At 42.6% G+C, this 17,237-nt stretch overlaps 2 protein-coding genes across 3 annotated transcripts; one reads left to right on the top strand and one right to left on the bottom strand.

Annotated features, from left to right (window-relative positions):
* The first annotated feature begins 144 nt into the window (after positions 1-144).
* LOC134099458 (patched domain-containing protein 3-like) lies at positions 145-4,920 on the top strand. The gene is made up of 4 exons (XM_062552337.1): positions 145-171; positions 2,484-2,611; positions 3,128-3,273; positions 3,368-4,920. The coding sequence occupies exons 1-4, from the start codon at positions 145-147 to the stop codon at positions 4,918-4,920; spliced, it is 1,854 nt and encodes a 617-aa protein (XP_062408321.1).
* A 272-nt stretch (positions 4,921-5,192) lies between these two features.
* Positions 5,193-15,776, bottom strand: yme1l1b (YME1-like 1b). Of its 2 annotated transcripts, none has more exons than XM_062528234.1 (18): positions 15,639-15,776; positions 14,764-14,886; positions 14,362-14,542; positions 14,141-14,239; positions 13,898-14,001; positions 12,712-12,862; positions 12,385-12,468; positions 11,972-12,145; positions 11,274-11,426; positions 11,046-11,178; positions 10,856-10,918; positions 10,648-10,760; positions 9,470-9,625; positions 9,050-9,201; positions 8,449-8,575; positions 7,781-7,854; positions 7,174-7,260; positions 5,193-6,942 (listed from the first exon to the last, which is right to left on the bottom strand). In XM_062528234.1, exons 1-18 carry the CDS (start codon positions 15,669-15,671, stop codon positions 6,799-6,801), a joined length of 2,151 nt encoding a protein of 716 aa, XP_062384218.1. In that variant the 5' UTR covers positions 15,672-15,776; the 3' UTR covers positions 5,193-6,798. The 2 variants fall into 2 exon arrangements, with proteins under 2 accessions (XP_062384218.1, XP_062384227.1); XM_062528243.1 differs by having other exon boundaries at positions 11,972-12,124; positions 15,639-15,756.
* Positions 15,777-17,237: the final 1,461 nt, after the last annotated feature.

Raw genomic sequence — 17,237 nt, 5'->3', positions numbered from 1 at the left:
GTGATGCATTTGCAATCCTGTTGAAGTGTCCAAGACGGACCATTGCTATAGCCATTTGTTTGCGATGTGTAATGTTACCAACCCTGTACCAGACATCCCAACTCTGGAAACACTGAAACAGCTTTGGTATTGTGGTCAAACTGCATGGGCACCATCAAAGGTGTGCCCAATGTACGAGCTGTATGAGGGACCCCCGGGATAGGTTGACCACTGTGCGAGGGACCACAGAGGTGGGTGAAGCACTAGTGTGAGGAGCACACTGGGATTAAAGAAGTGTGGCTGGTGGATGTGTGAAGGACGCTAGCGTGCATTTAGCGTGTGGACATGCTTTCCGAAGGGGAGGGCAGTGTGACTGAGGGCTGTCACAGAACATGCACTCTAACTGCCAGAGCCTGGGTCTTTCTTTTGGTGTGTTTAGTACCCTGGAGACCCGAATTTGACAGTGGAGTCCTTAGCCTCTGTTTTCAAGTCAGCAGAATGCCTTCTTTACTATCATTACTGCATTATTGCTGGCACCCCCTTCGTTGTTGTGTATATTACTTTAGCGGTTGCCTGCTGTTACTGGTTATGGTTTTATAATGGGAAGAGTAAAATTATATGATCATTTGTTCTCACTTCCTGAACTTGGTAAATACAGTCATGGTTCCTCTCTCCATGGTACTAAAACTAGATACTTCAGATCAGATTCCAGATATTTCAGAAACCCTTACCAGTTAGACTAGCATGTGTTCAATTTATAGCATACTTGCCACCGTGTAACTGAGCATCTACATTTTCAGGCATTTAATCCACTTGTGAAAATGGGAGACACAGTACTTACAGCTCATTAGAGAAAATAGAGAAACATTCCAAAATCAGTCAAATAAAATAAAAAATAATTATTAAAAAATATATAGCCTATATATGTCATATATATAAAAAATATATGTCATTCCATGTTATTCCATTCACATAATAGGCTACAGAAGTATCAATGAGCATCGTAATTAATCTTCTTACACCTTCAGGCACATTTCTCCTCCTTTGCCTCATAAAAGTGAGGAAAAAGTGAGTTGGAGGTCTTTTTTAAATGAGACCTGCAAATAACTAAATATTATGGCTTTGCCAAAAGATATGTTCGATAAATAGGTTCAACCCACTGAACATTTGGTTTAGAGAATTAAGGTTTAGTATTAATTGGAAATAGGGAAAACCTATTCTTAAATTTCCTTCAGATCATTGAGTGAGCAGCATCTTTTCCTCAGCTGTGGAGGATGAACTGTTTTCATTCAGTATTGTCTAAGATGAGTTGCCTGTAGGCAATGGGAAGACAAGGGGTAAATTACAGTGTTTTCAGGTAATCCTATATCTTTTAAATAGCAGCCCTGTGATGATCAGGAAGAAAAGACAGCCTCCCATCTTCAGTCTCACTCTCCCATGCCATGGCAGACTCCTGTCAGATAGGCCTACTGCTTTGAAACATTTTTCCAAAGAAGACTGGGTAGATAAATAGAACAAGGACGTATTGTCACTGGATGTACACTAGATTTTTTTTTTTTTTTTTTCAAAATAGCCCAATGTGTTATCAAAGCTCAGGTGTTTTAGACAGTAGTAGCTTAAGGCTAGAGGCACTGAGACTGGAGGAGAGGAGGAACTTACTGCTATCAGTTTAAACATTGGAAAAGAAGAACTAACATAGCCTATCTGGAATGATGGCCATACAAGTAGATTTCATCGAACAACCTGTGCGCTTTTGTTTTGGGATAATGGGCAAGTTTATCGGGAAGCATCCTTGGTATTTTCTTTTAATTCCCTTGTTTTTGTCGGGAATTATGGGAGTAGGATTCTACTTTATTGAGGAGAGCAGGTCAAACGACATTGAAAAAGAATTCACCCCTCTGAATGGTGATGGGAAACGGGAGAGGAAATATATCCAAGAAACGTTTCCTGAAAACGTGTCTATGTTTTCAAGTGTGCGACTAAGCACAGAAGGAATTTACGCAACAGTAATACTTACGCACGAAACAAACATTTTAAGCAGAGATTCATTGGAAGAAGTCATGCGCATCGAGCGCAAAATACGTGGAGTGGCAGTCACGTCTGGCAACAACACTGTTATCTACAGTGATATTTGTGCTAAAGTGAACAATAATTGCGTTTCAAATATCTTACTTGATATGGTCAACCCGAATAATGTCGGATCGATTCAAATCAAATTTCCAGTGCATCGTTTTGAGAACCGTAGCACTCACATGGGCTATTTTATTGGAGGTGTGAAAGTGGACAGTGACGATGTCGTTGAAAGTGCAAAAGCGATACGACTATTTTTCTATTTACAGGATAATGAAGAGTCAGATACATGGCTGACTATGTTTAATGGTTCACTGTTCTCTGAGTCGTCTGACACGGTAGGTGGTAAAATCATTTAGCGTTAACTTAGGCTACGATTATCTGGATAAAACATTATTAAACTTAACTTAAATGAACTATCTTTTTTTTCGTAGATAGGCCTATCTTACTATACCACAAAGTCAAGACAGGAGGAATTTGAGAAAACCTCAAATGATGTCATCATATTCTTTGCCATTGCATATGTAATTGTCATCTCATTTTCAATAGTTGCTTGCATCAGGTTTGTACATTTTATTATAATAACTGCATTAAATATGAAAATACAGCTAAATGAATATGTTCTATACCTGCAAGAGAAGCAACCCTTATCAGAACCGTCATCAGAACCCATGTTTATTAGGGAGATTTGTTTGGAAACACCTTGGGGGTATTCCAAGTATGTGGCTGCAAGTAAACTTTAACCGGCTAAGCTGGGTGAACCTCCTAGAAGAGCTGTACCGCTTTATTCTTCTAACAAAACAATGTCATTGGGCTCTTGTTGTATAGGAGGTTACTCTGAGTTAATTTACCTAGGTTTGTCAGTACTTACTATACTCCTCTATAGGTTAGAAGTAAACTATTCCCGAAAACATGTGAGTTCAACAAGACCTCCTAATTTATACCATATCATGTTTTGTCTGGGCACTTAATGACACCATTTCTGTGATAGGCTATATTAAACTCATAACATTTTGGATTACAGGGCCTCTAATAATAAAAGAAAATACATAAGACAATGCAACCTCTTTTTTTACAGGTTTGACAATGTTAGAAATAAGGTGTGGATGGCCTGTCTAGGTGTCTTTTCCACTGGCCTTGCTGTGCTGGGTAGCTTTGGCCTGCTGCTTGCCATGGGTGTACCCTTTGTCTCAACAGTTGGAACATCCCCTTTCTTGATCCTTGGTAAGAAGAAATATCCTCTTTCAACTTTGCATATCCACTTTCATTTCTATAATTAGTTTTCTTTTTTATTTTAAACATTTTGTTAATTTTATAGGAATCGGTGTTGATGACATGTTCATCATGATCTCAAGCTGGCAGCAGACCAACGTGAGGGACAGCGTGCCGGAGCGGCTGTCCCACACATTCGAGACAGCCGCCATCTCCATCACCATCACCACCCTCACCGACGTGCTTGCCTTCTTCCTCAGCTACAGCAACCCGTTTGGCTCGGTGCAGTCCTTCTGCCTGTACACAGGCACGGCAGTCCTGTTCTGCTACATCTACAATGTCACCTTCTTCGGAGCATGTCTGGCACTGAATGGGCAAAGGGAGGAGAGCAACAGGCACTGGTTCACCTGCATGAAGGTTCCAGAACAACCACCACAGGGAGGCTCTAGAGCTTCTGGTGTTTGCTGTGTGGGAGGGACTTACGACCATGACACAGGGACAGAGGTGGAGTCGCCCATACAGAAATTCTTGAGGCAGTACTATGGGCCATGTCTGGTTTCAACTTGGATGAGGGTTTTTGTCTGTCTCCTCTATGCTGTTTATCTTGCTGTGGCGATTTATGGGTGTGTAACCATCAAGGAGGGTATAGATCTTGGGAACCTAGCTAATGATGAGTCATACATACATAAATACTATAAGAGCGAGAAGACATATTTCTCGGAGTATGGGCCGATGGTGATGCTGGCAGTGAAGGACACGTATCCCTACTGGGAGGAGGGGGCACGTCTCAGACTCGACATGTGCATAGAGCATTTTCACAATCTGACCGAGGTCAACCCAACCTATTCTGTGTCATGGCTTCAGTCTTTTGAAGAGTTTGCAAATAATACTCAAGGAATTGTAAACTCAGAGGCTACATTCACAGAGAGCCTGTTGTCCTTTTTGGACCGAGATCCAATGTTCAGAGAGGACCTCAAGTTGTCATCTAACAACACGATTTACGCATCACGCTTCTTCCTCCAGACTGTTAATATCACCTCTTCCGAAAAGGAGAAGAAAATGCTTGAGAACTTCAGGAACACCAGAAATGACTGCCAATTATCTGTGGAGGTGTATCACCCAACCTTCATCTACTATGACCAGTATGTTGTGATCACGGCCATCACCATTCAGACCGTGGTGGTGGTTGCCGTGGTGATGCTGATCATATCCTTGCTGCTCATTCCGAGCCCTTTCTGTGCCCTCTGGGTGACCTTTGCCATCGCCTCGGTCATCATGGGCGTGATTGGCTTCATGACCTACTGCGGCGTCAGCCTGGATTCCATCTCCATGATCAACCTGATCATCTGCATCGGCTTTGCCGTCGACTACTCTGCTCACATCTCGTACGCCTTTGTCTCCAGCCCAAAAACGAACGCCAACGAGAAGGTGGTGGAGGCCTTGTCCAGCTTGGGCTACCCCATCCTACAGGGGGCGCTCTCTACACTGGCAGGTATCGTGGTGCTCTCCGTCTCCAGGAGCTACATCTTCAGGACGTTCTTCGTGATCATGTCTCTCGTAATCCTGTTTGGGCTGCTTCATGGCGTCGCCTTCATTCCTGTATTTTTGAGCTTTCTGGGGACATGCAGCAAACAAAAAACAGAATCAGTGACACACTGAGTCAGGCAATCATTTTTCAAGAATGTGTAATACTGGCGACCGGATACTTTAAAACTTTTAATATTTTCTTTTACAATAAACATACATTTCATGTAGTAAAAACAGCTAAATTATAGCTATTGTAGTAAAATGTCTAATGCTTGCTCATGTTAATGTATAGCTTTAGTTTTGGTGCAGAACCTTTTAAAATAAAGATTTAAATGACAAGAGCGCACACATGGCGTAAAGACATCATAAACACTTGTATACCATTTTGTGGACATTACAAATAACCACACATGCTAGATGGGGTAGGAGTTGTTGTATACTTTATTTATAGCTTGGGTTTGACAAATCTGTCAAGTTTGGACACAAAAAAGCAAATTAAAATTAAAACTAAATACTCAACTTAAAATACCTCTATACAGCTATATACAATGTTCCCATTGAAGTGCTTTAAATATGTACAATACATAGCATGGGTAAAAAGGCAAACACAAGGGCAAGATGCAGAAGCCAGGACAAGAGTTGTGCACTGAATAATGAACAGAACCAGATTATATTTTGTGGATTTAACATGGCAAACTACTAATAAGTTCAAAGCAAATGAACCAAGACATTCATAATGTGTGAAACATGTGCTCAGTCTTACAGATATGGCTTTTTACCCTCTCACCCTAGGTAGCATAAATAAACCATCATATCTTTCTAAACTGTATGTCACCGGGGGAAATAAATCAGCAGTTTCATATGGAAGGGGAAAAAATCCATAATACTGAGCATAGAATAGTTTCCCTTTAAGGACCGCAGCTAAATGAAATTAAAAGCAGTCACACTTGAATTGCCCAACATCTCACACTGATATGCATGAAACAGGGAGTCTGTATTACACAGCCACGGTCAGCCGTTCACCAGACACCAAGCTCTCCACATCCCTGAGTCGCTCATTTAAAAAAAAAAAATGGATTCAGTCATTTCAAAGACTTTCTATCACCCTCATCTGTCCTGTGTCATTGTGTCACACACACACACACACACACACACACACACACACACACACACACACACACACACACACACACACACACACACACACACACACACACACACACACACACACACACACACACACACACACACACACACACACAGCAGGAGAAACATACAGAGGACATGCCAGCATTCAGATGTTGATTGCAATTTCAAATGATCGAAGAGGAAGCAGCATTTTACATGTGTTAAGTCAAAGCAGGATTATACACTCACGCACACTTACAGTTTTGCTTTGACCAAAGTGCTACGAACGACGCATTGTTTTGCACCTCCTCCCAAGAAACAAATACCTTCACCTACAGAATTCTGAAAGGCCACCTTTTACAAGAAACACACACACACAAAACACAACTGGCGTAAAATTGATAAACCACCAACCAAAGGACATCAGATGACATCTGGAAACAAGTATTTACTGCTGGCCTTATTTCTGATTTATTACTAGTGACATGATGCATAAGCTTGCGGCTTGTTTGCTGTGGAACAGACGACTTGATAAAGTGCAGAGGGCCAGCGTGGGTATAACAGGTAGTGTGAAGTGTGCAGACAGTCAACAAACAGGCCGAGTAGTCACAGGACATACTGTACGTGGACAGACTTAGATTGGGGTGAACATTTCCTGGGCCCTGTCCGAGTGAAGACCTCATGCTCCAGCATGACCTCATGCTCCAGCACACGTCTTCCAAGGCCCAAAGGATAAAGTGACGAGATGTGTAGCCTAGACACGTGGTCAAAAAACACTTTGAGAAACTAGCTTGTGCGGCTTGACGTGTTGTTGTTGTTGTTTTTGTTGTTGCACATGTACATTCAGGACTCGTGGCATTAGTCTCCTAACGCCTCCAGAGCTTATCTGGTCTGCAGAGCCTTCCCCTCCAGGACCATCTGGATCTCTTTGGCGTCCAGGGTCTCGTATCGGAGCAGGGCCTCGGCCAGGTTCTTGTGCTCCTTGGTGCGGCTCTTCAGGAGTGCTTTGGCCCGCTCGTAAGAGTCCTGGACAAGGAGGACAAGCACATGCCTCAAGGATTATCAAATGAAATAGGCAGAAAATGGTTTCATGGTTTTGATCGGAACTAAAATTCATGTACTATTTCATTCCTGGGTCATGTTTTGGCTTGCCTAAGCATGACTTATAACATCACTAATATTTCCAGAATGACTTAGGGCTACATCATGTTTTATGTTCCTGAAACTATTGAGCAGCGTCGGGGCAGGATCACTTACCCTCAGCAGTATCCGGACTTCCTTCTCAATAGCTGCTTGTGTCTCTGGGCTCTGCTTTGTCTGGTCTGCATAGGTCATCACACCCAGCTACAGAAATAGTTCACATGAAATTACCGACTTAAGAGTCACTTGTTTACAGAGAATTGTATGGTGTACATTTTACTTAAAGGGGAACTGTGGTGTTCTTCCAACTCGCGGCTCTATGGTTTTGGTCCAAATGTTTTACTTCCTTTACATTTACAGCAGTGCACACACACATGTAATGTCATCTCTGTCTCCATGTTGCCAGACATGTTTAATTGCATTTTGGGATAGTGTGTGTCCATATGCTCATCATGCTCAACATGCTTCCCTAGTCTTTTTGAGGTTGACTATTTTACCGCTCTAACTCAACACTGGACAAAATTGGTTCATTTCCATTCTGTGTAAAAATGCAAAGATGCAAAGATGCAAAAATGGTCTAGAAATCGGGTCCAGGTTGAGAAATAGTCAGTGTGTCAACTCCAGTTGGAGGAAGCTACAGCATATATGAGTAATGAACACAATAGGCATGCAAATTCATGCAAGGGCACAAGTGTCTGTGAATTAGCAGGAATGACTACAGTACCTTTTCACTCATTCCATATCGAGTCACCATCATTTTGGCTAGCTTTGTTGCACCATCAAAGTCACTCGATGCACCTACAGGAGGGAAACAAATGTTTTGGTTTTACACCTTATGTGAAAACAAAATAAAACGAAAGAAACAATCAAATCAGATCATGATGGAAGAAGTCTTCAAGAGAACTGGAGTGAGCACACTCAGAAATAGTACCCACCCTTACACTGAACATAGTCAATCAACCTGTTCTGCTCATCTACCTCATGTGCTCTTTAATCTTAGTTACAGTATTGCTATGGAGTGGACTGCCTTGCAGTATACTGTATTTAATCCTAAACCTCAGTCTATACTGATATTGCACTATCCTCATTCACTATTCTCTTAAATTGTATATTGCATCTTGCTTGTGCCTGTTGAGGTGTCCAGGAGGTGTCATGGCCACCTTACAGGGACAACAAGGCGGCGGACATTCCCAGCCGCACTCTCCCCTGTACATGCTGTATTTATTCTTATACATAGCCTTATTCTACTGCCCTTAATTATATTCTTACTGTTCTGTGTTTGTATTCTTTTTATGTTATTGTTGAGTGTTTAACCGGAGTCAAATTCCTTGTTTGTTTACACAAACCCGGCCAATAAAGCGGATTCTGATTCTGATTCTGAGCTGTGCTAACCTGTGGTGATGTTTTCGGCCCCGAAAATGAGCTCCTCTGCCACGCGACCTCCCATGCTGACGTCCATCTGGGCCAGCAGCTGGGATCGGGTCTCGCTCCAGCGGTCGTTCTCTGGCAGCATGGACACCTGCAGGGGGCAAGAGGGTTCATCAGCCAACGCACAACTTCCCCTTCAATTTCTGATGAAGACCAACTGATTACAGGACCATTATAGGGCCATCAATGTGAAAGCCATTTGCTTAACTCCCAATGATTATATCCACTAAAATAGGCCATGCAAATTTCAAAAGCAGAATACAGTTCACAAGAACACAAGCTCTCACAGACTGGAAGTGAATAAATAACTAATAACCACCTTTGCTCAAAGGCCATGTTCTACAAATACAAATTCAAACTCCACAAATACAAATGAAAACACACAAGTGAGTGTGGTGTTCTGCCACGTTTTCACACTGCACCATAATGAATTTCCCTCACAGGATCAAAAAAGTATTTATTCTATTCTTCTATTCTATTCATTAACAAGTCGTCCATTTTAAGCAACAGACCCCTCAGACAGCCATGCTGAGCCGTGACTGCGAGGTGACACTGAGGAACTCACATGGCCCAGGGTGGGGCCTCGTGGCATGATGGTGGCCTTGTTGATGGGCATGGCGTCTTTGGTGTAATATGCAATAATGGCGTGTCCAGACTCGTGGTAGGCTGTGATCTTTTTGTTCCTCTCGTCGATCTCTGCACTTCTCCTCTCTGGGCCTGAACAATAGAGAAGACAAAAGGGTGAGAGGAGAAACAATGGATGGAAACAGCTACCTGTATAAAGACAGGAATTTACTTCAACTAAAACACCACGTCTAATCGACCCACTAAAAGTACAACTCTCCTGTGGTCTGTGACTGCTTTCAGAAGAGTTGAGCTTCATGTTCTACCTTTTATCTCATAACTGGTGCATATGTGGACAGTGGACAGAGGTGGAAGTTCATACTACCCCCGATACTACTGCAACGTTACACTTGCTACACACCCATGAGGATCTTGTCCTTGGCAAACTCCAGCTCCTTCAAGGTGACCATGTCCTTGCCGTCCACGGCCGCCTTCAGCGCCGCCTGGTTCACCAGGTTCTCCAGCTCCGCCCCCGAGAACCCCACGGTTCCCCTGGCGATGATCTCCGCCTCCACAGCTGCAAGAGACAGCACACAGTCTTTTTCATTACAGTAATTTCCCGACTTTTCCCGCCGCGGCTTATACATTGATTTTGCTAAATTTCTTCAGCTATGAGGTTAATACACGGGGGCAATTAATATGGTATTAATATGGTTTCGTTTATTTTAACTTGCATAAAACACGGTCCTGCGGCTTATACACAATGCGGCTTATATGCGAGAAAGTACTGCAAGTACTTTCACCAGCTCCCTCCATCTATCTGAAGGGTTTTTGCCTCCTCTTGAGGTTGTGGCTGCTCGGCTAATGTTCTCAATTTTTGAGTTTTTTCAAAGTTTTCTATTTTTGAAATATAGTTCTGATACCATAATTTCTCAGCTATTAGCCACGGCTTATACATTCCTTATGCAAAATATTGTTCAGCTATGAGGTTAATACACGGGGCAGTACATATGGCACTAATATGGTTTTGTTTCTCTTAACTTGCACAAAACACTGTCATAATACATAATGTAGCGAATACACAGGAAATTACTGTAAATCAAAATGCATTTCACTATTTGACAGTTCTGCCAAGTTAGGCTACCAATGTTTAAATTAAAACAAATAAAATAAAATAATAATAACAATGTGATAGATCTCGCCCAAAAAGAAACATAAGCACACACACATTTGTACAGGAGTACAATTCTCTCTCTCTCTCACTCTTGGTATGGTAGTTTGGTAGCCTACTTGGTATGCCAGACTTGTTGCATACAGCTTCAAACCTGGAAATTTCCCAAGAGTTTCCCAAAGCCACTGACCTTCACAAGTACAAGGTAAAGGTAGCCTATTTAAACCTCATTCAGCGACGGAGAATTTGTGATGTGTCTCAGATATCGTTGTAGTTATTTACACTGTAACCTTATGTCTCATAGGCCTGTAACTGTTGTAGTGTGGGCATCTATTTCGTTGTGCGGCTCTTTTGAGATGTGTGGAATATCTGTTTGGCTCTTCACGCTGTACTGGTTAGCCAGCCCTGCCTTAGACAAAGAGACGTACCTGGGTCTACCTTGATCTTCCTGAGGTACCACTTCAGGATCTCTGTGCGTCCTTTCACATCTGGCCTGGGGACGGTGACCTGCATATCAAACCGACCCGGCCTTATCAGGGCACTGGTTCATAGGGGGGAAGGAGGAGGAGACATGGCATTAACCTCGGGTCAGTTCGCATACCAGCTAACTATAGGGCTCGTTCACAAGAGACTTACTTATCCAAAGCTTCCGGGAAGTTGGTGGCTCCAATGATGATGACCCCCTCATTTGGTTTAAACCTGAGAATATTCAAATTAGTAATCAGACCGAGCCAAAGCCAACAATAAACAAAGGCTCAAGTGTTTCACTGAGCGACACCTGGGTGCCATACTGTGAAGAGCACAAAGCACTTTTCACAAAGCTCACCCGTCCATCTCAGCCAGGAGCTGATTAATGGTCTGTCGGGAATAAGGATGCATGGGTGACTCGATCCTCTTGCCCCCCACACTGTCCAGCTCGTCGATAAAGATCACGCATGGAGCATTGCCCTTGGCTTCCCCTGAGGGCAGACACATGCATAGGTAAGCCACTGGGGGAGGTGCTGGGGGGGTGCACTGCTGTTGTGTTGTAGATTTCTATTGGTAGATCACTCACTGAACAGGTTCCTGATGCGACTAGCTCCAACACCCACAAACATCTCATCAAACTCAGATCCAGAGGCGTAGTAGAAGGGTACATCGGCCTCTCCTGCCACAGCCCTGGCCAACAGAGTTTTGCCAGTACCCGGAGGGCCGACCAGCAAGATGCCTGCACAAAATGAATGAAAATCAGAACAAACACAAATAACACACACACTCTACCATGAGAAACCATTAAAACAACAAAACAAAAACGTCTGCCAAGCCTGGGAATACCCAGATGCACTTTCGGCAAATTTGGGCTCTGAAAGTCTGTCTGGCGAAGAGACCATTTAAGCCCAATTCCCATGTCCCTAAAACATGGGGATGCAAATACAATCACTAATCCGGCATGGATGTGTATTTATTTGGAACTAAGTAAACAACTGCATTTAAAACCTTCATTTACAAGATTCAATTGCTAGTTACGCCCCTGCTGGAAGTCGTAAATCAATTAACCCTTTCCAGACCCACTCCCAATTGTACAATTGTGAGGGTCTGAGTGTTCCCATGCTAATGTCCCCAAGTGCGATTCCCAGAGTTTACAAGCCCTGTTCGGAAAAGCACATCAACAGCACATCTACACGTACTCAGTTATTGAACCGAGTACATGTAGACTCTACGCACTGGCTCATGAAACTGGGGTTATAGGGATTATAATAGGTGAAGACTTGCCTTTGGGCAGCTTTCCCCCGAGGACAGTGAACTTCTGCGGGCTCCTCAGGAACTCCACCACCTCCTGCAGCTCGTTCTTAGCCTCCTCCACCCCCTTCACATGCTCAAATGTCACATTCTTCATCTGAACAGGGTCCACCGCAGAGTCCAATCCTGATGTGGTTCGGAATCGCACTGTCCGGAATGGTTAGATTAAAAGTTCACACTCAAACGGCACTCGGGGAACACCGCATGCGTGGATTTCCCAATGGCATGCCCGGGGGCGGGAATGAATCGTGAGAAAAGCCAGTAAACACTATCCAACATAAACAATTAGTGTCCGCACGCTTAACTGCAGTCAAACATGCACTAAGTGTGGTAAAACGTGCACTGCAAAGCAAGGCAAACTGTGGACCAAGAAAGAACGTCTTTACCTGACAGAAAGGGTGTCTTGGAGAGTCCGTACAGGCCCACCAGTAGCAGCACTAAGAGGATGAGTCGAGTCCGCCTCAGGGCTTCTGCCATACAAATAAAAACATGCACATGAACTCATGCTAAGTTATCATAGACAATCTAAACATGATCAGATGACAGGGCACACAGTGATCAATAAGAAGGCTATTGTAGCATAGTGACGATCACAAAAGACACAGTATTGCTACTACCATACATTTGGCTAACACACAGACACACACAGACACACACAGACACACACAGACACACACAGACACACACACTTCAGAATAAGACAGGGGTCAGACCTTGTGTGCGCTGAGAAAGTGCTTGGGCTTTCAGGAAACCTTCAGCAAAGCCAGTCTTGAAAGCGTCGTGCTGTCCAGTGGGAATGTTTCTGTTTTTAAGCATCTTGTCGAGAGTTTCCACCTCTTGTCCCTTGTCTCGTGTCAGGAAATTCTTCAAAGGAAAAGCATAACTCAAGCTCATTCATCACAGTTTATGTGAAACTGGAAGCACTGCTTTCATAATTATTCTGGATTATGTTTGACTGAATTAATTCAGTTGAAGTTCTCTGCCAATTTCTCCAACAACTATAACTAAATGATAAAACTGGAGAAAAAGGTATGATGTTTATGCTACATATAATGGGTTTGTGAAGAGCTATGATGCATCTCTTGAACAGACATTCTTCCATTCCTCATCACCAGCCCTGCTGTCTCATATTCACATCCTGGCTATGACTATACTTGCTTGTCAACAGGCAAACAGCGGGCACGTAGTTGATCTTATGCTGTTAAGTCCACTTGGAGTACATCCAAGCAGTTAGTGCCACTTAACGTTATGACCACGTGGACTTGTCTGCGTGGTGATAAAAAAAATTAGAAGGTCAACGTACGTCCACGCAGAGCCACATGAACACCCTCTGATGACGAGAGTAACATTACTAACTCCTCAGCAGACACTGGCGTACTCATGAAAGCAGTGGTCTTTCTCATTAAAGTAAGATGGAGTTGTCTAGGGAACTGGTTCAGAACTGGGCATGACACATACCAACCTAAAGTATTTTCCTTACGCTATTTTTTTTTTTTTTTACTATTTTCCTCCAAATTGTGCACCCAGATCGTCGACAACCATGGTATTTGAGCTCCTGAAATTGAAAGATTAGAATCCGCTGGCAACCCTATAATCATTTGAAGACGAAGGCGTTGCGTATTAGTGTGGAAGATTGAATACAGAAACATCGCATTAGAAGTCCATGTTCCGTCCTGATTGGACCTTGTCAGTCTGAAGTTTCCTTCCCTGATTTGTTGTGCTCCTGTCATGTGATAATGGCCATGTGCCCCTTTTCAAGAAGTCAACGACAAACTCCACGACCAACTTCCTTCATGTTATAGTCTATGCTTACTTTGACCTCCACTACCGGTGAATGGCAATGGATTTATATACAACTTACTTCAAAGAAGCGGTATACTGCTACTGTACTATACCAACCTTCATGAAAGAAGGAGTAAACCCCTCAGGTTCCACTGAGCGATCGAAACCTTGCAGTCGTCTTCTAGACTTCAAGGTTTTAAAGCCCCGACTCTGCTGCCATACTGAAAAAAAAGAGACTTCACAATTAATCCATCCAATAAACAGCTCCAATTAAATGTCCATATTAAGTAAAAAGTTTGTTAACAGGTAAAGATTGAAAGTCAATTAACAAAACATGAGTACTGATGATGAGTGACTTACATGGCCAAAACTGCATATCTACTTGTAAAGTCTGTAGAGGAGAAATATTCTGTCTGCAGAAGATTGGGGAAGGCCCACAAATAAGTCCTCCAGAAAATCCTGCCATAAGGAGATACAGAATTACGAGGGCAAGGCAAGTTTACGCGACAAAATTGACATTTCAAACCATGCATGCTTATATTAATAATGCATCACTACAAAGTATCGCAATCATTTCTCACCATTCTTGTTGAGGAAGAATGACTCTGTGGAACTATGGGAGGTTTTCCATGGGCTTTTGGTTGGGTTTGAGGCTGGGAGTGCCCCCTGCTGGACAATGCTAGGCAGCAACTTATTCATTATTTCGTCTAGTTGTCCAACCCCTAGGTCTGTCAAACCTAGCTCCCTCAGGTTCCAGGTAGTCTGTAGATTACAGTACACAATCTGATAGGATTGGGGGAAATTGGGGGGAAGTCTGCAGAATACTTGCTTGTTTTCAAAAATTTTAAAATAAGCAAACACATAGTGGGGAGGACAGATCACGAGAGAGAAAGAGTTGGAAAATGCATGCAGAGGAGAAGGTGGTAAGAAAGAAAATTGTGTGTGTGTGTGTGTGTGTGTTTGATTGAAAGGAGAGTGATTACCTCTGCAATCTGTACATCTTGTTCTGGGGCCTGATCTCGATGCTGAACTCTGCCAGACGTGCTACTAACAGAGCTCTTGAGAGAATGAAAGGCATTGATGAGATGGCTCAGTTGGACTGTAACCTGAAACCACAAGTGAGTCCATCTTATTAATCACCATAATTGATCCAGCTTTGTAAAAGCCAGGTAATACAAAATATACAGCAAACTGAGCTCGTTCAAACGTTGGAGGATGGAGAAAGTACGTGCCAAGCTGATTTAATAAACAAACATAACGTGTTGTTCACCTCTGGAATTGTATCAAACATGCTAAATCAGATGGCAGATCCTTGCTTTTGTGGCTCTGACTTTCTCATGAACAAGGTTAAATGTCATCCAACATTAACTGAGCTGGCTAACTAACGTTAGCTGGTCAACACAGCTAAGACAGCTGGTCACCTTATCACATTTGTATTTTAATGTTAGCTGGCGTAGGTATTAAGGTATCCTATTTTCCTCTCAACTCCCATGTTAATGTATTCACGATGGCATCGCTAACACTGCGAGATTAAATAACGTCACATAGCTGACAGATTCATGAACAGAGGCCTTCGGATATCGAAAGCGTTTAGCGAGCATAAGGTTAACGTACTCGTCGCGTCCTCGGATTATCTTGTCAACAACATAGAGGAATCATAGCAGCCGTTTAGACTTATAACATTGTAGAAGAGTGAGAGATTAAACTAACTGAGATTGAGATTAAATGGCCATCATATCGAGCAAACTATCGAGGTGCCAGTTAACATCGATAGCTTGTGCTAATTTTAAAAAGGGGTTAGCACAGCAAGCTAATCAACGCTTTTCAGACCAACCACCAAGTTTCACCACTGTCATACCTGTGGTTGCAATGTAGAAGACAGGGAAAACATTTCTGAAATAGTTTTTGTTGTGCCCTGTCTTGACTTCGTATGCCCTCCACCAATGTCCTGTCCCAGTCAGCTTTCTCTGCGGCTTCTTGCACGCAAAATAGCAAACACCAACGCTAGCGTAAACAGTATCAACGTAATTTCCGGTCATTTTAACCCTTATGTTGTGTTCCAGTGAAATATGACCGTTTTGAAACTTCAGTCTTTCAGTAAAAAAAAAAGAAAAAAGAAAAGCCTATATTTTCTTTAATCTCTCAAAGACGTCATTCACTCAACCATTTTAGGCTGATGAAACTAAATAGCTTATGTGAAATAGTTCAGATGTTATGACATGCCAGCCTTTGTCTAACCATGCTCAAGTTATAGCCTATGACATTATTTAATTCTGATCTATTTATAAGCATTTATAGAGTGTAGGCTATAAAGTATTCTATTTATTTGTGTGTTTGTTTGTTTGTTGTGGCTTCAAAATACACACATACCCATCTGTTTGGTTATTGATTCTGTATAGGGCATGTTTTTATTTTATCTTTGTCTATCTTTTTTAACTGGATGTACTGCATAGCATGTAAATGGCATGACCGCCTCATGGTGTGTGTGTGTGTGTGTGTGTGTGTGTGTGTGTGTGTGTGTGTGTGTGTGTGTGTGTGTGTGTGTGTGTGTGTGTGTGTGTGTGTGTGTGTGTGTGTGTGTGTGTGTGTGTGTGTGTGTGTGTGTGTGTGCATGCATGCGTGTGTATACAGTGAGTGTGTACGTAGCCTATACATGCAACGTTTTGGAAACACTTACTCTTTTAAGGGTCTTTTTTCCAAACTATTGTATTCTACATTGTAGAACAAAACTCATGCCATCATAAGCTTCATAAGATGATCATCTAGAATAGGCTACTCCTTGATCAATATGAGTGAACGAAAAGAAGTCAACGTATAGGCCTATGGGAACTCCGCATTGTTGGAAAACCAATCCCAGTGGTTGAGACTGGAGAATGGCAAAAGTGAAATGCTGCCATAATAGCAGACGTTTTGAAGAGTCTAAAATATTAAACAAACCTTTACATGGCAAACATTCATTCATTTATTCAATCTGAGTCTATCACGGAATGCTTTTGCTTACACCTTACTGCTTGCTTTACCACATGTGCAACACTGTGCATGCACTCTTGTTCATTGTGAGATTCCATTTTCAAACTCGGCCCATCGTGTCATATGGGGGGGGGGGGGGATAAGGGGATAAGGGGAGAAAGATAAAGATAAATTCTGGCGGAAGATGTTCATAAAAGGGACTCAATGAATTGAATAGGCTTACAGTGCTTTCAGGAACCTGGGCCCTTTCCACAACTGAATAGGCAACATATTCATCATCCATCAAATCCATCATGCCATCAAAATGGATTTGATGAACAAATAGGCCTAACAAATAATTTCCACATGATTACTGATGTGAGGAGTGAGGACATTTGATAATGTTGGGTCATTTCGTTGACTTGAAGGCACCTTCCTTAACGGCATAAACATAAATCCTATAACCTAATCTATGCCCTAAACCAGACTCACCTTGAACATCACCTCA

This window comes from Sardina pilchardus, chromosome 2 (assembly GCF_963854185.1).
Source record: "Sardina pilchardus chromosome 2, fSarPil1.1, whole genome shotgun sequence".
Classification (NCBI taxonomy): domain Eukaryota; kingdom Metazoa; phylum Chordata; class Actinopteri; order Clupeiformes; family Clupeidae; genus Sardina; species Sardina pilchardus.
The sequence above is the reverse complement of the archived record's forward strand: the minus strand, read 5'-3'. Positions and strand labels throughout refer to the sequence as shown.